At 41.2% G+C, this 22,078-nt stretch overlaps 1 protein-coding gene across 2 annotated transcripts in view; it reads right to left on the bottom strand.

Annotated features, from left to right (window-relative positions):
* LOC126412351 (gamma-tubulin complex component 2-like) overlaps positions 1-22,078 on the bottom strand; it is a 188,021-nt gene that overhangs the window by 76,840 nt on the left and 89,103 nt on the right. For both annotated transcript variants that reach the window (XM_050081904.1, XM_050081905.1), the window contains exons 7-8: positions 4,256-4,432; positions 2,187-2,361 (exon numbers count right to left, since the gene is read on the bottom strand). In XM_050081904.1, coding sequence (XP_049937861.1) covers positions 2,187-2,361; positions 4,256-4,432 — 352 coding nt within the window. The remainder of the gene's footprint in view (positions 1-2,186; positions 2,362-4,255; positions 4,433-22,078) is intronic.

Genomic DNA, 22,078 nt, shown 5'->3' with positions numbered 1-22,078 from the left:
CGGGTGATGCTGAGGGAATTAGATTAGGAAATGAGACACTTAAAGTAGTAAAGGAGTTTTGCTATTTGGGGAGTAAAATAACTGATGATGGTCGAAGTAGAGAGGATATAAAATGTAGACTGGCAATGGCAAGGAAATCGTTTCTGAAGAAGAGAAATTTGTTAACATCGAATATAGATTTAAGTGTCAGGAAGTCGTTTCTGAAAGTATTTGTATGGAGTGTAGCCACGTATGGAAGTGAAACATGGACGATAACTAGTTTGGACAAGAAGAGAATAGAAGCTTTCGAAATGTGGTGCTACAGAAGAATGCTGAAGATAAGGTGGGTAGATCACGTAACTAATGAGGAGGTATTGAATAGGATTGGGGAGAAGAGAAGTTTGTGGCACAGTTTGACTAGAAGAAGGGATCGGTTGGTAGGACATGTTTTGAGGCATCAAGGTCTCACAAATTTAGCATTGGAGGGCAGCATGGAGGGTAAAAATCGTAGAGGGAGACCAAGAGATGAATACACTAAGCAGATTCAGAAGGACGTAGGTTGCAGTAGGTACTGGGAGATGAAAAAGCTTGCACAGGATAGAGTAGCATGGAGAGCTGCATCAAACCAGTCTCAGGACTGAAGACCACAACAACAACATGTTAAATTATTTACTTTCTGAGTACTAATAGTGAAAATAAATTGTGCACATAATTTTTTTTTTTCTTTGTTGGTGAACTTTACTGTCCATCTTTCACTATGATGTGCGACTTAATTGTCTCCACGTACAAAATACCCAGCAGAATCTATTAGGAGTCTGGTTCATTTAGTTCCCAAACAAATGTCTGCAAGAATCTGTGTTAGTGTGTCATAAATTAAAACAATATTATATTTTGGTGACAGAAAAGAACTTTGCTATTCATCCCATGCAAAAGGATTTTGTGTGAAGCTTTGCAGTTTGCAAGCTAGGCTCAAGAAAAATCAAGCAATCAAATAAATAAGGCCAAGTTAACACTACATGCCAGCACACATGTTGCATAACTGCAAAAGGCAGCTACTTGCAACTGGGACAAGAGCCCTTAACTTTAGTTCAGTGGGCATTAAGGGAACTAAGTAGGGAACATACCAATGTGTGATCCACACATTTGACACCATCATACTATGTAGCTGTCAGTACCCATAAAGTAACTATTTTGACGTATCACTTTATGAGGAACCAATATGGGTGGATTTCTGATCACTCCACACTACAGACAGAATGGTGGGGAACAGTCTATTATCATCTTGATAGCCAAATGTGATACTGAATGGAGAGTTAATGACATGATCAGAGAGTGAATTTCTCACATTTATCTCGGGCTCCAAGATTCTCGTGTTCTTAGGTCAGTGCTGAGACTTCTGTTAGACAAGCTCTGTCAAAATTTTAGCACTATTCACATGTCTCGCCAAACTGTGGCAGGCGAAAGTAGAATGCGTAGATTTGTTGGACCACTACCGAAACATGCAAGTTTCTGGGGTGTCGTTATACTGGCCTGGGAGAATGAATATTGAGAGCATTGGACAGAGAAAACTCACACAATCACTTTAGGCTATACAACATGCCCAACTAGTTCCACGCCTAAACTTTGTTCCACAAAGTTAGACTACAATGAATAATATTAACCTTAGACACCCAACTACTTCTGCCACTTTTGATTTAGGATGAATACAAATGTAGACATTTACGGTGCGAAGATAGACTACTGGAGTTGGAACAAGAGTTAAATAAAGTCAAATGAGATATAGTAACCAAGGATGAGGCACAGGACAATGCTCGCTACCAAATTGCAGTAAAATCCCAAAATGAAATCTCTGACAATTTTTTTGTATTTCAGTGATATGGACGTTGGAACAAAGTTGTTCATGACAACATTTCTGTGTTACATGTTCTCAATCCACATGCTGTATCATATTTCAAGTGAACTTGAGCTTTTGACAGTTATGTACACTCACCCATTTTACAGCATTAGTGACATATATTTTTAATGTGTATCCCAAAATGAGATTAAGCAATTTTTATCTCTCACATAACTTTTATTGCCGGCATGAAAGAAAATTACAAAATTAAACTGAAAATTCCATTAGATGATCCAACTTTTTAAACATATGTGCAGATTTTTATAAATAGCAATCAAAATTGGAGTGTGCTGTTTACAATTATATAACCTACCACACTGTCTTATCACATTTAAATATTTGCCAGTTCGTAAGATAACATCAGAGATATTTTCAAGAAATGCAGGAATCCTTTCCCTACGAACTGTGTATCTTTTCTCCCAGTAATCAGCTGAATAATCCAACGGAAGTTCTTCTTTTTGAATGACTTCATTATCTTCCACCAGAAACTGAAACACAAAAATGACTGTTTCAATTATTTTATCCACTGCGTTAAATTACGGCATTCACCACAATTCTTCACACTATCTCTTCTCACCTGTGTACGTACAAATCTAAATAATAAAATGAATAGCTCTCAATAGCTTAGATAAGCCTAACAACTAAACACAATGCAGAAATTATCATTCTCGCCATGCATTTTAATATGTCTTCACGTAGTACAATAATAGGTTATCAACAGCTGTGGTTTTAGCCTCAAACACTTACACTCATACATAGATATTGATGTACACTGTAAGAAGTCTAGTGACATTTGTTATCTTTGGGAGAAGCATTAGTGAGTGAAATGTCTTTATTATCAAGTTGATAAATTGTGGTGTAGCTGAAACACGTGGATTCTTTCCAACTGAAGATTCTCAGAGCATCCCATGAAGTGCTGGACAGTCTACTGACAAATTATAAGTTGGAATTAAAGTTGGCAAAAGCAAGTAATCACAATACTTGACCAGATAAACAAGAGTCACTAAGAGTATTATTGAACAATGAGAACTCAAGATAGGAATATCAACAATATGAGAAAAGATACACTTCTACTTACTGTAAAGATAACACATTAAGTTGCAGACAGGCGCAATTAAAAGTTACTTACACAAAGCTTCATCAGAAAAAGAGAAACACACGCCTTTCTCTCTCTCTCTCACACACACACACACACACACACACACACACACACACACACAAGCAACCATGCATCACGCACCCACGACCACGAACTCCAGCAGTTCAGTCCAGAATGCAGTCAAAAGAACACCTCACACCTTATACACTGTTGCATAATTGAATTCTCTGATAGCACTGTGTTGGAAAACAGAACACTTCATGCATGTGAAATGACAGAACTGGTTAGGTGCCATCTATCATCCATTTGCACGTAAATGTTACTAGGAGATCAAAGTTCTTCACTAAGACATATTTGCATAAAACATTCTCTGTTTTCCTGCTTTGTCAAATCTGCATGAAATCTCAAGCTTTTGACAAAATCCTCTGTTCTCTGTTCTCTTGCTTTGTTAAATCTGGGTAAAATCTTGAGCTTTTGACAAAATCCTCCATCATCTTGGTCAGTAACCACTGACCTTTATGGCTGCCGTTGTGGAGACCATTTATAGACCCAGAAGATTTATGATTCATCAGTAAATATTGTCATTAAGTCATGCAACACCAGTGCACACATAAATCAATTTTTGGCAGCTCTACATTACAGATGTTTCCAATGGACCAACTACCTGACACAGAATGCTATTCTGCTGACAGCTATTTTAGCAGTTTCATGGGACTGAGCCCAGATCTCAGGAGTGGTGATTATTCTGTGTAGTTCCTGGTGCTTCTTTTTCCTCATTTCATGACTGGTTTGTTAAACAGGTTTCATACTATGTCTAATCTTGACCAACTGTTAATCCATGTGGTACTCAGGTAACAGCAGTCTTGTGCATATCCATGTCCTTACATACAATTTACAGGACTGGTGCATCATCAATCATGGTTTACAAACGTGATTCGATCCACAACTACAGCCTGTTCTATTCCACATATAAGAATCTGTTGCTTCAAGCTTCTTTGTCGGTCCAGTCAACGGACATCATAGGTGAGGAAGGGGGCGGGGGATGCTGTTCATGCCCAGAAAATTTGGTAATACTAACTACTCACATTAATCGAAATGTACTGCAATAGCAGCATGAATAATTTCATTAATGTTTTAGTAACTGAAGAGAATGGATAATATGATGTGTGGCAAGAGAGTAAGCTAATGCAACAGATGAGTACATTAAGACAGATCTGTTTAGGATTAAAATAGAGCAAAATGGAGAATATGAGAGTAATTACTCCAATGAATCACACACTTACCTCCCGGTATGGATCAGAGATGACCCCTTTGTAGATCCACTTTTCCAGTATCTCAATGTAGGGTCCACACGCAGACTGTGTTAAATGCAAACACATCTCTTGTCTCCGAATGTCACCATTAAAACTAGATGTCAGCTCATGCAATAGGGTTAAAACTTTTCCTCCTTTGGCATCTGACTAAAATATCAATCCACAAATTCGTAATGTCAAATCAAAGAAATCTTTAAAGTAGAATTGCAAGTAAATGTCAAATAATGGCATGACTCATAACTATAAAACATAATGAGGATAAAATGATCAAGAGAAAGTGTTGAAGACTAGCAATAATTGACAACATACTTCATCCATCCATCCATCCATCCATCCACCCACCCACCCAGTTCGGCTGATGCCACCAAGCATATCATTCAGGAACAAAGAACAGGTAAACTCATATCTTAATAAAAGAGGAATAACTCTTAGAAACTCCACATTATATACACTTACACCAGTGGAATGTAACCTAATAAATTATGAGAAAAGCTCTTTCTTTTAAACGTATCTGTTTATTTCTTACTAATAGCTTAAACTCTAACAGCTTAATATTTACATGAACACACTAGTATCATTAAAGATACTACTCACTAACATCTGCAATAAATGAAATCTGTACATGATTCAGTGCTACTTGCCATGAAAATTTACATATAATCAACTCTGCTACTTGTCATGCAGCTAACAGGATTTTTCAAACCTTTAATCTAAGTAATCAGATAATTTGTAAGAGAAGAGTTTTCAATGTTGTTCTGAAATTGTAAGTATTACAAATTTCTTGTTTTATGTTTGATGGCCTTGTTGAATATTTATGCAGTAGGGTACATAACTCCACTCTGAACCCTAAACAAAGACGCCACATCTACATTAATTTTTTGTCTTGTAGCATGATTGTGTAAATCACAGATCAGTCTCAAAGAAGCATCTGCAAAATGTTTACAATATTCTTATTTCCAGAATGAGATTTTCACTCTGCAGCAGAGTGTGCACTGATATGAAACTTCCTGGCAGATTAAAACGGTGTGCCCGACCGAAACTCGAACTCGGGACCTTTGCCTTTCACAGGCAAGTGCTCTACCATCTGAGCTACCCAAGCATGACTCACGCCGGGTCCTAACAGCTTTACTTCTGCCAGTATCTTGTCTCCTACCTTCCAAACTTTACAGAAGCTCTCCTGCGAACCTTGCAGAACTAGCACTAGCTTCTGTAAAGTTTGGAAGGTAGGAGACGAGATACTGGCAGAAGTAAAGCTGTGAGGACCGGGCGTGAGTCGTGCTTCGGTAGCTCAGATCGTAGAGCACTTGCCTGCGAAAGGCAAAGGTCCCGAGTTCGAGTCTTGGTCGGGCACACAGTTTTAATCTGTCAGGAAGTTTCAATATTCTTATTGCTCACTCCTGCTGAATAACTGCTTTACTTATTTTAAGTACACTGACCCAGAAGTTTAATTCCTTAACTCAATATGCACAAAAGCCAACACCTACCTTATGTAACAAAATGGAACACCTACAGCCATTGTTATGTTGATATTTATTGTGTGGCTACCAGTTTTGGTGCTTCAGTGCACCATCTTCAGGCCTTAACTGATGAGGAGGTTAACTCTAATCGTATACATGATTCATCAGTGGCAAGCATCTATGAACTGGTTCTTGTAGACTAGCTGTAATGATGATGATGATGTTTCTCCAACAATCAACTGACTGGGCACAACATATTTGTGACAGGTGAATGGCCGGAATGCCTCACACCTCCAATCAAAAGGGTAGACATAAAAGAACACTTACCTTTGTCTTTAAGTCAACACTATGAGGTACACTTATTTTTTATTTTTCTCATGTCTTTAATTTAATAATTATAATAATCTGAGCAAGTTTTCTTTAATTAACTTACACATGTTTTGTTCCTTACTTTTTTTCTTATTCTATTTTGTGCTAGATGAGGTGTTTAACAGTAATAATTGCTGGTTGATCACCAAATACAAGCTACTTTTTATTAGACTGTTTACATTTTATTGCTAAACCCATTTCATGTCGGGATAGATCAAATGATGGAAACTCCAGGTTGGAATATCAATAATATTACGAAAAGGATAGGTTGCTACTCATTTTATAGATGACCCACTGAGTTGCAGACATGCACAACAAAGAGAATGTTACACTTTATAGCTTTCAGCCAAAGCCTTCTGCAGCAAAGCGAAACACACACACACACACACACACACACACACACACACACACACACACACACACGAGCACACCTTTGCACACATGATCGCTACCGCCAACAGTTCTGACCCCAATGGGACTGCCACGTGATAAGCAATTTGGAGTGGAGCAAGTAAGAGAAAGGGACAGCAGGGTGTGGGTGGGGGTGAGAAGATATCTGTCTGGTGAGACATACAGGGACTAGATGGTGGACTGATGAGACTGCCAGATGCAGTGTCAGGAGGTGGGGTGTGGGAGAAAAGAATAGGGAGTAGAAATTGAGAGAAACAGGGAAGGGGAAAGGATGGGCAGGGTCAGTGTCAGAGGATTGCACACAATGAGGGTGAGGGTCCATGAAAAGGGAGGAGGTGATACGGCAGAGGGGGTGGAAACTGTTGGGTGGTGGATGTGGAGACAGTAGGTTACCACAGACTAAGGCTGGGATTCTTTCAGGAGGAGAGTATATGTTGTAAGGTTCTTTCCCATCTACACAGTTCAGAAAAGTCGAGGGTGTAGGGGAAGATCCAGATGGCCCAGGTTGTGAAGCACTCAAATTAAGTATGCCAACACCTCCTCCCTTTTCACAGCCTCTCACCCTCACTGTGAGCCACCATTTGCCAATGAAACTCCTTGCCCTTTCCCCTACCCCACTCATCTCTTTTTCCACTCTGTTTTTTCCCCCCACGCACCACTTCCCAATGCTGCACCTGGCAGTCTCATCAGGCCACCATCTAGTACATGCATGCCTCATTACACAGTGCTCTTCTCTCCCCTTCCCTGCCCCACTCCAGATTACTGTTCACATGGCAGTCACATTCCGGTCAGAGCTCCCAATAGTAGCGGCCATGTGCACATGAGGTGTGCTTGCTTGCGCGTGTGTATGTGTGTGTGTGTGTGTGTGTGTGTGTGTGTGTGTGTGTGTGTGTGTGTTTTCTTTGCTGATGAAGGCTTTTTCCTATTATTGTTCATATTTATTCAGACTGGTTTTAATTTTGTTGCCTTTCTTTATTTTAATTGGTAGCTATAGTATGTTTTCTTTTATAAATTATCAACTTTATTGCTGGTTTGTTGTTATTCCTTTAACTTTTTGTTTCTGTGGTGTGCGTACTGTAAGACCTTCAGTACACACACCATCAGATTATTTGACTTGTCGCTCTAACGAAGTAGGCGAGTGTCAGCAATATGTCTCATGGTCTTATCGTGGCGTGTTTATCTTCTGCCGTTAGGTCAGACGATAGAAATGCCACTTGCACGCTTAGAGTAGCAGATTGACAGTGACCAACTTTAAACAGAACTTGATTAATTTTCACACACATTTATTAAAATAATAAACAATCATAGATATTACATAACTTGATTCTGGATGCTGTTTACAATGGACAATCTGAAGTTCCTTTGGTCTTGGTATGTTAATCTCATTCTCACATATCTCTGATACTTGACAAAGTGTCTACTCATTTATCTTCATGGCTATGCACAGGGATATGATAATCTTATTAGGCGCAGACTGAAACTTGACTATAGACTGGTACAGACAATTGTAGACTGGTGCAGACAAATGCAGACTGACTAATCGGAGGTCTGTACACTCGTTATAATACCTCGAGCGTTCAGGTATCACTGTGTGAGTGTGATCCGCGAGGAGAAAAGCTTCTACGTTAGCAGCAATCTCATTGGCTGCTTTACATATTAATACGCGGATCGGTGGAAGCAGAATTTGGTCCGTCTCTAAGACAGCGCCATCTCGTAGTGCGGAGATGGACAAGCGCTGCGCCTGCGCTGTTGTGCTTAACGGGGCGCGCTCTATTGGGAAAGCTGTGTACGCGCTGACTAGCAGAAACCTGGGAATGGAGTGACCTAAGGAACCCCTTCCTAGCGAGAGGAGCCGAAGAAGACTTACGTTTCTCCGGCTTAGAAGTAGGGACAGATATTTCCGATGGTTGAGGGGGGGGGGGGGGGGGGGGAGGTTGCTCCCGAAGCAGATGGAGCAGGAGCAACAGGGAGGGAAGTGCCCCCCACCATCAATGGGGCAGGTGCAGTCTTCCGGCTCTGAGAGGTGACCTGGGTTGGCGGAGCTGATGGTGTCAGAACTGTTGTAGCAGCGGTGTAAGATGATGTCATACGCTCAGGATGCAGGCGTTCAAATTTTCTCTTAGCCTCAATGTAGGTCAGTCTGTCCAGGGTCTTGACTCCATGATTTTCCTTTCTTTCTGGAGAATCCTGCAGTCAGGTGAGCAAGGCGAATGGTGCTCTCCGCAGTTGACACAGATGGGAGACGGGGACCATGGAGTATTGGGATGTGAAGAGCATCCGTAATCTCGGCATATGACACTGGAAGTACAGCGGGAAGACATATCGCCCAACTACCAGCACTTAAAGCACCGCATGGGGGGAGAGATATAGGGCTTTACATCACACCGGTAGACCATCACCTTGACCTTCTCGGACAATGTATCACACTCAAAGGCCTGAATGAAGGCACTGGTGGCAACCTGATTATCCTTCGAACCCCTGTGGACACGCTGGACAAAATGTACACCTTGCCACTCTAAACTGGCGTGCAGCTCATTGTCGGACTGCAAAGGAAGATGTCTGTGAAATATGAAACCCTGAACGATATTTAAGCTCACATGGGATGTGATGGTTACAGAAACATCCCCCAGCTTGTCACAAGCAAGTAACTCCCATGACTGGGCAGAGGATGCTGTTTTGATCAAGACTGACCCAGATCTCATTTTGGACAAGCCATCCACCTCTCTGAACTCTTCCTCTAAATGCTGAACAAAAAACTGAGGCTTCATCGTCATGAAAGTTCCCCATCAGCTCTTGAACACACAAGGTACCGGGGCGAATAAGATCAGCTGCCATCCTTAGCCTGACGTTCCTCCCATGGTGTGGCCATGGAGGGGAATGATTTGGGGTCGTACTTCTGTGCATTGAATTGAGCTCATGATCGCTTAGAGACTGCTGGTGTTTCACCACCAGCAAGACATGATGGACTACACTTCATCGCGTGTCATCCGCCCTGATGCCACCCACTCTGACCAGGGGCCCTTCCCACGAGTGCCACCCAGCCGCAGCAAAGGCCACCTGTTAGGATGGCCATTGCCGGGAGTCCCAATGCCCCTGGGGGATGGGCATCTACCCCTTGGCATGCATGGGGAGTTAACGGCACAGGCTTCAGCAGAGCGATCCCTGTACAGTCAGGGGACTACAACCAAGAGGGTACATGGCAGCCCCACCACAACGGACTGGCTACCGTGCTGGATATCAGGTGCATAGAAGTCCATGGTCATCGTCAACACAGAAATCGACACTGCATAGTGCATGGTGGAAGATGCACCCAGGAAGGTGTCCTCGCCCAAGAGATGGAGAATGGGCAGGACTGCAATGTGACAACAAGAAAGTGGGCTAAAGATCTCAATGCACAATCGACACGATACAGCTTGTAAGCCACCCTTCCCCAATTGGCTCGCTCTTCGGGAAAATTTTGAAGAATGTATGTCAAACCCTACACGGAACCATCACTTAAAGGCCAAAACATGTGAAACTCCTTTTAGTCACCTCGTATGACAGGCAGGAATACCTCGGGTCTATTCTACTCCCTGGACCCGCAGGGGGATTCAGTGGTGTTCTCACGTGTAACTGCTGTAATACTTTGTTCGCTTTGATTAATAATTTCGTAATATCGACATCACAATTGATTGTTTAACAGCCAGATATTATTAATTGCGACCTTTAAAAATGGATAAAAGAGGGGACATTTCACCACATAAAAAAGCCGAGGTCAAAGCCCTCATTAATATGAAAATGTATTCCAATCGGGAAATTTAATGAAGATTGAAAATGTCAGAAGTTAGCGTGAGGTGCATAAAGAAGAAAATTGATTCAGGTGAAAAATTGAGCCCCAGAAGGAAGAATAAATGTGGAAGAAAACCAATTTTCCCTGTAATGTCAGAAAGATTTCTCAAAGAATTTGCCTAGAAAACAGATTTGTAACAACAAAACTAATAAAATCTCAGCTGGAAGAGGCTAATGTGAGCGCATCTGAATGCACTGTTCACACAAAGTTAAAGGATATCGATTTGAAGGCCTGTCAACCCGCTAGAAAACCAGAGTTAACAGCCACAATGAAAGCACAGCATCTGAAGTGGGTTAAACAGTGGTGTGATAAGTATGTGGACTTCTGGACATCACTAATATAACTTTAAAATTATTATTTACAATATGATATTACCTATGTACATTTATTCAAAGTATATTAATTATTTTTCTTGGTTTTTTACAGGTATGATTCAGCGATGAAAGCATGCTTGAAATATTAACTAACAAATCTCAGTATGTACCCCATCGAACAGGAGAAAAATTTCATCCCGAATGCATTATTCGGACTGTAAAACATGCAAATAAGGTGATGATTTGGTCTATCATCTATGGTAAGGGTACGGGACGTCTGTACGTTGTTAAAAGCATAATGAAGCAAGACCAGTACAAGGAAATCCTGCAAAAACAGTTAATACCATAGCTCAGAGAATGGTTCCTGAATGGAGACACTTTTATTTTTATGCAGGCTGGAGCCCCTTGTCACACAGCCAAGTCAGTTAAATCCCTTCTGAAGGAACAAAATATCCCCCCGTTAGACAGGTCAGGTAATAATCCCGACATGAACCCCATAGAAAATGTATGGGAACTAATGAGGAGAGATGTGGCAAAAGATGTCATCACAACAAAAACACAGCTCTTAGAGAAGATCATCCGTGTGTGGTATCATCATCCACAAATGCAAGACACAGGACAGTCCTGCATCGACAGCGTACCATACCGTATTAAGACTCTCATAGCTGCAAAAGGTGGCTCAACAAGATACTAAAACTAATGTTTCCACTCTCACAATATTTCAATTTTTGTTGTAATTACTGAAATAAAATATTTTCAACAAATACTACATTTTATGCATTTGTTATATCACCTAAGCTATGAAGTAGGCAACATACAATCATTTTATCACAATTTATATATTGAAGAGAAAAAAAAAAATCGTTAGACATAAATCAATATGTGCTTTAAAACTGTAGTGTGTCTAATAAATTGGCCAGGGACTGTATAATGTATAATTAGCTTGTAGATCAAATGACTGGTTTCACAGGTAGCCCTGCCTTGGATGGTATAGGTGATGTTTGTGTTCGGACTGGAGTAATTGGTGGTGGTGGGAGGATGTATGGGACAGGTCTTGCATCTGTATCTGTTACAGGAGTATGAGTCATGAGGTAAGGAGTTGGGAGCAGGGGTTGTGTAGGGATGGACGAGTATACTGTGTAGGTTCGGTGGAAGGCAGAATACCACTGTGGGAGGATAGTGGGCGGAGCATTTCTCATTTCAGGGTATGATGAGAGGTAGTTGAAACCCTGACAGAGGATATAATTCAGTTGCTCCAGTCATGAGTGGTACCGAGTTACAAGAGGAATGCTCCTCTGTGACTGGACAGTGGGGCTTTGGGAGGTGATAGGAGACTGGAAAGATAAGACAAGGGAGATTTGTTTTTGTACAAGGTTGGGAGGATAATTACGGACTGTGATGGCTTCAGTGAGACCCTCGATATATTTCGAGAGGAACCGCTCGTCACTGCAGATGCGATGACCACATGTGTCTAGGCTGTATGGAAGGGACTTCTTGGTATAGAACAGGTGGCAGCTGTCGAATTGGAGATATTGCTGGTGGTTAGTAGGTTTGATACGGACGGAGGTACTGATGTAGCCATCTCTGAGGTTGATGTCAACATCTAGGAAGGTGGCTTGGTGGGTTGAGTAGGTCCAGGTGAATCAAATGGGGGAGAAGTAGTTGAGGTTCTGGAGGAATGTGAATAGAGTGTCCTCACCTTCAATCCAGATAGCAAAGATGCCATCAGTGAATCTGAACCAGGTGAGGGGTTTAGGATTCTGGGTTTTTACAAAGAATTCATCTAGATGACCTATGAATAGTTAAGCATAGGATGGTCCCACGCAGGTGCCCATAGCTGTACCTCAGATTTGTTTGTAGGTAATACCTTCAAAGGAGAAGTGGGAATATTGTTGGTCATGGTGATTAGCAAGGAGTTTGTTGGTTTGGAATCTGTCGAGCATTGGAAAAGGTAGTGTTCAACAGCGGTAAGGTCATGGACATTAGGGATGTTGTGTATAGGGAGGTGGCATCAATAGTGACGGGCAGGGCACCATATGGTAAAGGGACAAGAACTGTGGAGAGTCGGTAGACGAAATGGTTGGTATCTTTTACGTAAGAGGGTAAGTTCTGGGTAATAGGTTGAAGATGCTGGTCTACAAGAACAGATATCCCCTCAGTGAGGGCACAGTAACCAGCCACAATGGGGAGTCCTGGGTGGTTGGGTTTATGGACTTTAGGAACCATGTAAAAGGTAGGAGTGCGGGGAGTGGTGTGGGTGACCATAAAGACGGACTCCTTGGAGAGGTTCTGTGTGGTGGGCCTAAGGATTTGAGGAGTGACTGGAGATCCTGCTGGATTTCTGGAATGGGGTCACTGTGACAAGGTTTGCAGGTGGATGTATCTGACAGCTGGAGGAGTACTTCTGCCAGGTAATCCTTGCAGTTCAAAACAGTGGTGCAGCCTTCATCTGCAGCTACGATTATAAGGTGAGAATCAGTTTTTAGGTGGTTGACTGGGGTTCTTTCTGCATATGTAAGGTTAGTTTACATGTTGAGGGATTTGGGGAATGATGGTAAGGCAAGGTTTCAGGTTAAGAAATTCTGGAAATTTTACAGGGGGTGGTATGGGGGGCAGTGGGAGTGGATCATGTTTAGATGGAGGAATGAACTGATTTAGGCATGGTTCACATTGGTCTATGGTTGAGTCTGATTGATAGGGTTGGTTGCGAAAAAGTGTTTCCACTGTAGAGACTGGGAGAAGGACAGAAGGTCTTTAACAAGTTCTGCATAACTGAATTTGGGAGTGGGGCAAAAGGTGAGGCCTTTGAAAAGGACTGACATTTCTGTGGGGTTAAGGCTTCTGGAGAAAGGTTCATGACAGTGTTTCGGGTCTATTTAGGTTCTGGATTCTATGTGGTGATGCAAGGGAGTTTTGGAGGGTGAAGTAAATGTAGTAGGTCTGTGAGACAGGGTTTGTCAGCTATGAGGGGATGCGGTGGAGATTTGGAAGTTGTTGCAGGGTGATGGACAATGGTACTCCAAGGAGGGAGTAGGAAGTGAACAGGGTGGAGAGCTTTTTGAGGTGGCGTTGTGAAAGTTACTCTAGTTCCTGGAGAGCAAGAATTTCAATGTGTGTTATGGGTTTCAGGAATTTGGGACTGCATACCAGGAGAATTTTACAGATGGAGTGGAGGTACTGCACGGAGGTTTGCACTTGATTGATATGGTTTTGCTGGACTTCGTTGGTGAGGACTAAGGACTTGTGGAATCTGGTCAGGTGGAGGTCACTGTGGAAGGAGGGGTGGCATCCAGAGATGGAAGATTTGATGATAAGGCCATTTGGGGGGGGGGGGGGGTTCCATGAGCCAAGCAACAATGTAGGAACAGTATGTGGGACTGGGTTCTGGCTAAGGATAAGGAAAATCTTCTGTATTAACACAGACGGAAGGAGCAAGGATCCGGAGTGATGGAAAAAATGCAAAAAATTACATAAATAACGTAGAATTACATCCAAAAAAATACACAAAAATACACCCAAATACAAAGGAAAAATCACGAGAAGGATTAAAGAGATGCAAAAGGGGCAAACAAGATGAAATCTGAGGGAGTCGACAATAGTGAAGACGAAAACTCCGTAATTCTGTGGCCAAGAAACATGTGGACCAACTGGTTGCTGAGCACACTGCCAAACATGGCATCCTTCATTTCAATGACTGCTTCACAGCCTATGCTGTATGGATCCTTCTCACCAACACCGGCTATTCTGAATTGCGTAGGTGGGAACTTTCCCTGCAATATATCGTACTTTCCCATAACCCTCCTGGCCTCAACCTTTGTTAATCATTGTCCTCAACTGTCCGGCCTCCCTGTTCCCATTCCACCACTATACAGTCCTCATTCCACCAAAGCACCCAGTCCTTTTACTTCTATCCTTTTCTGTTACTCCCTCTCCCCGGCCCTCCTGACTGTACATAGCTGCCCTACTGTCTCCACCTCGTCCCTGCATACTCCCCAGCAGCACTGCACTGTCCACTATCCCTACCTGCTATCCCCCCCTCCCTGCCCCAGCCTCCTCCTCACCCCTATCCAGTCGCCACTCCCATCAGCACTGGTGCTGCCACTCACAGTATGGCTACAGTTGCCTAAGACTGTAGTTGTCTGTGTGTGTGTGTGTGTGTTTTTGTCGTCTATTTTTGATGAAGGCCTTAGGGGCCAGAAGCTTTAATTGTGACAGTCTTTAAGACAAACTCTCAGTCATGACTAATAACTTAGCTTCACAAAATATAGGTATCAAGATGGGCATTCATGATGCCCTTTTGCCTATGATAGTTAAATGTCTAATCTGGTTTTAAAAAACCTTTCGTACAACAGCTCATTAATCGCTGTAAGATTAGTGTGTGTGGATAAAAGGGATGTTGACTTGAAAAATAATACGACTTTTTTAAAATTACATCATGTATCAATACTGATTTTAATTATTTTACAAGCTTGCTTTACTGGTTTGACAACAGGAACAATAAGATTTTCTTTTTAACATTTTGTGGTGGCATATTACTCCTATGTATTTATATTACAAGAACTGTATCACATAAAATATTTCATCCAAAATCAATTTTCACTTTAACAGTTTGAATTGTCATTATATCCACATTAATTACTATACATAAAACAATATTTACAGACTTTTTTAAAAATACAGAAAAAATATATAATAATTCAACTAATTATCAAAAAACAATATTTCTGAACAATTGTGTAATAACCCAACACATATTATTACAATAATAATAATAATTGTTCTATCTGCCTGGTATAATCAATTCCTCCATACACCAGACTGACTGTGCAGACACCCGCCCCACCAGAAGGACGTGAGTAAATGGCTCTCATCAGGACAGAGATATTTTTCCTGTATGCCCTGTGCTGTTTACCACAGAGTTACACATTGCCTCCACAACATCTGAAAAGAGGGTGCCAACCTCACTGACAAACAGCGCACCTTTCACAGCAGAGAACACTGTCAGCAGGATACAACTTTGCTACGCTAGGTCATCTGCCCTCGCAGTGTCACTCTGATATCCATCCGCTCCTGACTATTTAAGCCACCCCTGGACCATGTGGAGTTAGTTACACCATACACCTCAAGTCCCAAAATCTTTATTAGTTACCTCACCAATATGGTAAGTGTGATAGGCAATCACATTACAAGAGAGAGCAGAAAAAAACCTCTTCAACCCAGCAGCATCAGGACCACTGCTACCAGCTCTCTCAGCAGCAACAGTAAACCAACCATTACCAGAACTCCGGCTTTCCTTATCAACAATACTAAAATGAAAATTACACTCTACAAATACACATGGTCCATCCAGGATGGATGTGGAGGCAACTCCTTTCAGTTGTTCTTTGCAACACCTACTCTAGTACCATTCTTCATTTCAATGTTCAGCATACTCTTTTTACACAGTAGTGTGATGGCATGCACAAGACAACACCCACAGAGTGGCATAGCTCAATAGCTCCATCCAGCTGCATCAGCAGTTGAGTTCCAGTGCTACCAGTTGGCAGTACCAGCAGTTCCGTCTCAGCGCTCCATGCCGGTAGACCCTGATACGTTTGCCATGGTCTGCACCAGCAGAAGGTCAGCCAACGCACAATGGCAGACCAATAATGTCCCAGGTCTTCACACTGCCACCTACCATGACTCTAGGGTTCAACGTGTAGGAACATAATCATAGGAGAGACATTTCTGTTGTACGTAGCTATTTGGATATTCATACAAGGATATTATAACTGAGTTTTGTTTCATTAATAAATTTATCATTTAAAGTGTCTTGGAACACTTGTCAGGATACTGCAAGAATCTGAGAACAGACTTACAGTATTGGTGCCATCATTTGGTTGTTTCCTATCCGAGTCAGAAAGTAAGTCCAGCAAAGCCGAAGCAACTTCACTCCATTCTCTTGAAGATTCTGTCTCCAATCAGGTGTAGAAAATGATGGTTTTCCTTTTTTTTTTTTTTTTTTTTTTTTTTTTGCTGCTTAGCATACATCATGATACATTGATTTTATAACCATACCCATCTAGCATTGAGAACCTTACTGGCTGATACTTTTGCAGTAGACTGGTTTAGCTTATGTCAAAGCAAATTTTAATGACAGTTGGGTTATCTTCCTTCATTATATCATAAAACTACTTTGCATTAATTTGATGTAATCTGTGTATAGTTCATAATTCATTCTTCTTCTCCACACGCTTGTCTGTTTTTATTTCTATTAAATCATTCCCTTAGGTGGAGCAGATGTCGATATAAGGAGTCCTGACAACAGATGGAAATGTTTGTGAAATATATGTTTATTTTTATAAGGAGCACTGTTGCACTCCTAAACTTTTTCAGTATCTTTAACATTTTGCTGATTGTGAGATCTAAAGGCAAATAACCTCTTGCAGACTTCACCCTGCCATGATGATTCTCTCTGCACTTATTTTTCTTTATATCATTGTCAATTGCAATATTTAGTCTGTTACGGTCCTTTCCAATTCTGTTGCCTCCTCTGCTTTCCTCTGGCAACCTTACTCCTTCATGGAACCTGCTTGCTGATAGGACAGCCTATTCTTCCACATGCTAGAAACTCCTTGCGAAGTGGCAGCACGAAAAGGCACTACTTCATTCCTTTTTCTAATGGTGTACTTCACTGTCATTGTTTTCTTCCTTTTTGCATTCTGGGTGTTCACTACTCTGTGCTAAAAAGTCAATAAATATTGAGAAATTTTAACAAACTTATCCAGATCTGAAACTTCTCAATGGATTGAAACTGCATGCCAGACAGAGATTCCAAGTCGAGACTTTTGCCTTTCACAGGCATGTGCTCTACCGACTGAGCTACCCAAGCATGACTTACAACCAATCCTCACAGCTTTACTTCTGCCAATACCTTATCTCCTGTCTTCCAATCTTTGCAGTTGTAATCTCCCAGGAAGTTTCATATCAGCACACAGAGTAATTTCTTCATAGCAGAGTTCAGCAGCTTTGCATTCTTTCATTCCTTTAGCTTTTGAACACAAAACCTCAAGTCCATGAGTGCATTTAATAACAGGTTACTTTTACACTTTTTGCTTTGCATTTCAGGCTGATGTAAGCTCTTCTTGAATGGGGATTTTCTACCACAAGAACATTCTTTGACCTATGTGCTATTTTGAGAATCACAAGGATCATCATCCATTCTCCTTTAGCTTGCAATACTTCTTGGTAAACTTATATGAGAGCATTAAGTTAATATTTGTCTAAAAGTGAGCTGTGGATATTCTGACAACAATAAACTCTGGTTGCAACACTATTCCTGCCAGTAAATATTGTTACAATAACGAGTAACATGGCATACAGCAACCTGGTGTGCCAAGCTACTGCATTCGTGACAACTACTTGTCATGGAAAGAGAGCTCAGACACTGGAGAGTTATTTTATTACATTTGTCAACTTTTGCTTTAGCTCTAAGAGTGCATACATCAGATTTTGCTCAAAACTTGTGATTTGGAGTGCTTATAGAAGTGGCATTATTTTACTTTGCTAAAACTTGGTTCGGAGAGTGATTTAACAGTCAACATTATGCCATTACTATGCCTAACTAAATTTTGAATTTTTTTTTTTTTTTTTTTTTTTTTTTTTTTTTTTTTTTTTTTTTTTTTTTTTTTGCAAGTTCTGGAAGAAGAAAAAACACTCCTTAATTCAGAAGTACTGTGGAGGAAAGTCATGGGAACTGAGCTGGAAGTGTCATCTGATGCAAATGCTCAAAGGAAATTACAGGAAAAGGGTTTCTTAATGTAGCAACTGAATTAAAAGAAAACCAACAGGCATGCTAAACTCAAAGAAACATGTGGACTGTAACAGTCACTTGATTACTGAATTGAAAGGAACACTCCAATATAAATCTGGCTACGGGAATAGGAATAGTATATTCAGTACCTGAAGACAGTAGGTTACAGCAAATTACCTATACTAGGCAGATGGCAGATGCTGCTAACCACATAGGTGTTAAATGTACTGAAAGCACCACTGGTACAAATATTGGGGATAGAGATTGTAGGACTCACATTATCTATTTGAAGAAATAATTTGAGGAACATGAAAATAGAGCAGGGGGGAAATACATTCAATAGTCCTTTCATGAACATCTGAAGATGCTTTTCCAACAACAGAGAACAATGAAAAGAAGAAGAAAATTTACAGAATACCTGAAGGGTAAAGCAGGAGAATGAGATGTCCTTAATGCAAAGTAATTCCAGAATTAGAAAGACTGAGAAGCAGTTTAAAGAGAAATATTGGTCTGAGGGCAAACAGCAGAAACTAACCCTAAAATTACTGGACCTAAGACCATGCAGCCTTAAATGGGTTGGGTTCCAAAAGTACAAGGATCGACTGAAAAATATTGCCTCTACCTTCGTAACTATTCAACAGTTGACAGCATTGGTATGTGGCTGATACTTGCTCGTTCTGTAGCCTCTTCTCTACAGCTACAGTTGGCAGGAAGCCTTAGCATTGAACGGTTGTGTTGTTACAGTATAAAGTATGGAACCCTGTGCAGGTGGTCAGTCAATGCGATTCAAGCAATGCGCAGTCATTGAATACTTGACAGCAGAAGACATCACCCCAAAAGAGATTCATCAGAGAATGAAAGCAATTTATGGTGATTGTGTTGATGTGAGTACTGTGGGTCATTGGGCTAGTAAATTTGAAGATGTTGAGGCGGGAACATCTGATCTGAGTGACAAACAAAGAGTTGGACATCCTGTGACAGCAACCACTGAGATTCACAAGCAAAGTCTTGACAGATTGATTCAGGATGATTATCGTATTACTCAGAGAGAAATTGCAAGCACATTCGGCATTTCACAAGAACGTGTAGGTCACATTATTGCTTTGCTTGGCTATCGGAAGATGTGTGCATGATGGGTACACCGGATGCTGACTCCTGAAATGAAAGTACACAGACTTGAAATTTGTCAGGAACTCCTCTCGCATTATGAGAATCAAGGTGACACCTTTCTCCAAACAATTGTGACAGGAGGCGAAACGTGGGTACACCATTATGACCCGGAGACAAAACGGCAGTCTATGGAATATCGACACAAAGACTCACCCCAGAAAAAGAAATTCAAGACGCAGCCCTCGACTGGAAAAATCATGGCCATAGTGTTCTGGGACACAGATAGTGTTATCCGTGTTGATTTCCTTGATCATGGAACAACAATAAATTCAGAGCGTTACATCACAATGCTGCAAACTCTGGAATGACAGCTTCCAAGGGTCCAAAATGAAAAGGGAAATGTTTTTCTGCAGCTTGACAATGCCAAACCACACACTTCACGTGCCACCACAGCAGAACTTCAGAGACAATCTCACCACCGTACGGCATACTCCATACAGTCCAGATTTAGCAATGTCTGACTTCCATCTGTTCCCGATAATGAAATACAATCTGCAGGGACATCATTATGCTTCTGATGAAGACGATGAGAGAACTGTGAGACTGTAGTTGGGGAAACAGTGTCGACTTCTTCCATGACAGCTTCAGAAAACTTGTTCATTGTTGGCAGAAAAGTATCCAATTGGCTGGTGATTATGTGGAAAAGTGAATATTGGTAATTGAAGATCACATTCTAAGGATTATTTCTGCATTTGATTTATTAAAATACTCCCATCCAAACCTAATTAATGAAGGTGGAGGTATTAATTTTCATTCAACCCTCATATTTTAAATGGCATCCAACATGAGAATAGTTCTAAGATGAACTAATAAATGCGAGCCACCTAAAAATATTGTTTATCATTAGGATGTCCACCTGCGTATGTGAGAAAATGATTAGGAAGGAGTGGTTCAATTTTAAGTTGCTTGGAACAGTTGTATACTCTTGATAAAGCTTAAGAGCAAGAAAACTGGGGAAAGAATGGTTAGATTTCCAAAGGAGAGACTAAGCCACAACAGAAACCAACAGTAAGTGACATTAGTTGTTACTGTACAGTTAAAAAAAAAAGGAAGACTAACAAGCCATTCAGCTGGTTCAAATATAAAGGAAGAAGAATAACTTGGAAGGAATCTTATGACAGAGAAATATACATAAACAGAATTTTTGAAGCTGAGGATACAGAAAATTCTTTGGACACCAAGGAAGGTGTTATTTCTAGGGACTAAATAGTGTAAAACAGATGAAGAGGTTTATTGGAATAATACAAACTGCACCACGTGTCAGGACGAGCTGCCAGCAGTAGATCAATCATTAAACCTATTTTTATAGTTTTGTTAACTGTACTGTTTCTAGTTTTAAGTTATAGGGAAACTTTTTGCAATTGTTCTAAGTATTTTACAACCAGTAGTTACGAAAATGGGGTTGGTAGTGGGCACTGAGTTCTTGTAACACATACCTGTGTGTTACTCCAGTGCTTGCCCAAACATACATTACCTGCAAATTATTCCAAGAGAGTAGAGGAAAAACCTTCATAGCACAAATAACAATGAAACCGGGGAAGTAGCTTCCTTGTTATACCAGAGACTACTAATATTTAACTTGGTTGATTGTTAAGTTAGGTTTTTGCAAGTAGTAAAATTCTGTGTATTTTTTTATCCTTGGATGTTTTATAGGAACTGGTTTTGTATGTATCAGCATGGACATTTGTATGTATCTATGTGTGTGTGTGTGTGTGTGTGTGTGTGTGTGTGTGTCAGGGATATTCTCCCAAACCCCTGGGCAGATTTCAACCAAATTTGACACACCAACAGTACACTTCACAAGTATCAGCAATGGTGGGGGTAGAACCACATAACTCCCACAGGAGTGGAGATATGAAGAAAAAGTTTTCTGTCCATGACATGTAAGCTGTCCTACAAAACAGATGTACTGTGTGGGAGTAACATAGGCCTTCCTTACTGCCTACAATGCAGGGCAAGGCAGTCAACACTGCAAGATCAAAAAACAGTGAGGATAGAGAGGGGGGGGGGGGGGGGGGACGAGACTTTCAGAGAAAGGGGGAGGAAGGAACAGTCAGAGACTGGGAGGGGGATCGATGTAGGGAGATGGGGATGTGGACATATATGGTGAAGAGGCAGATTGACAGTGAGGCAGGGGTGGAAGAAATGAGCAGACACGTTGTGAGGATAAGGAGAGAAGGGAGGAGATGATGGACAAATACAAAGGAGGAGATGGACAGATGAGAAGTGAGCACAGGAGGAGATGCACAGACAGTGTGAGAGCGAATGGGCAGGCAGAGGAAGGAATGTGAGCTGGACAGAGAGAGCCAGGAGGATGAGATGGACAGAGCGATGTGGGAAGAAGGTGCACAATATATGTATTGGACCTTCCTACATCCATTTCCACCAATGTCTGAGTGTCTCCTCCTCTCCCTCTCTCTGACAATCTCCTTCCCTCCTGTCTCCAGCCTC

The sequence above is a fragment of the Schistocerca serialis genome, chromosome 7 (genome assembly GCF_023864345.2).
Source record: "Schistocerca serialis cubense isolate TAMUIC-IGC-003099 chromosome 7, iqSchSeri2.2, whole genome shotgun sequence".
Lineage (NCBI taxonomy): Eukaryota > Metazoa > Arthropoda > Insecta > Orthoptera > Acrididae > Schistocerca > Schistocerca serialis.
The sequence above is the reverse complement of the archived record's forward strand: the minus strand, read 5'-3'. Positions and strand labels throughout refer to the sequence as shown.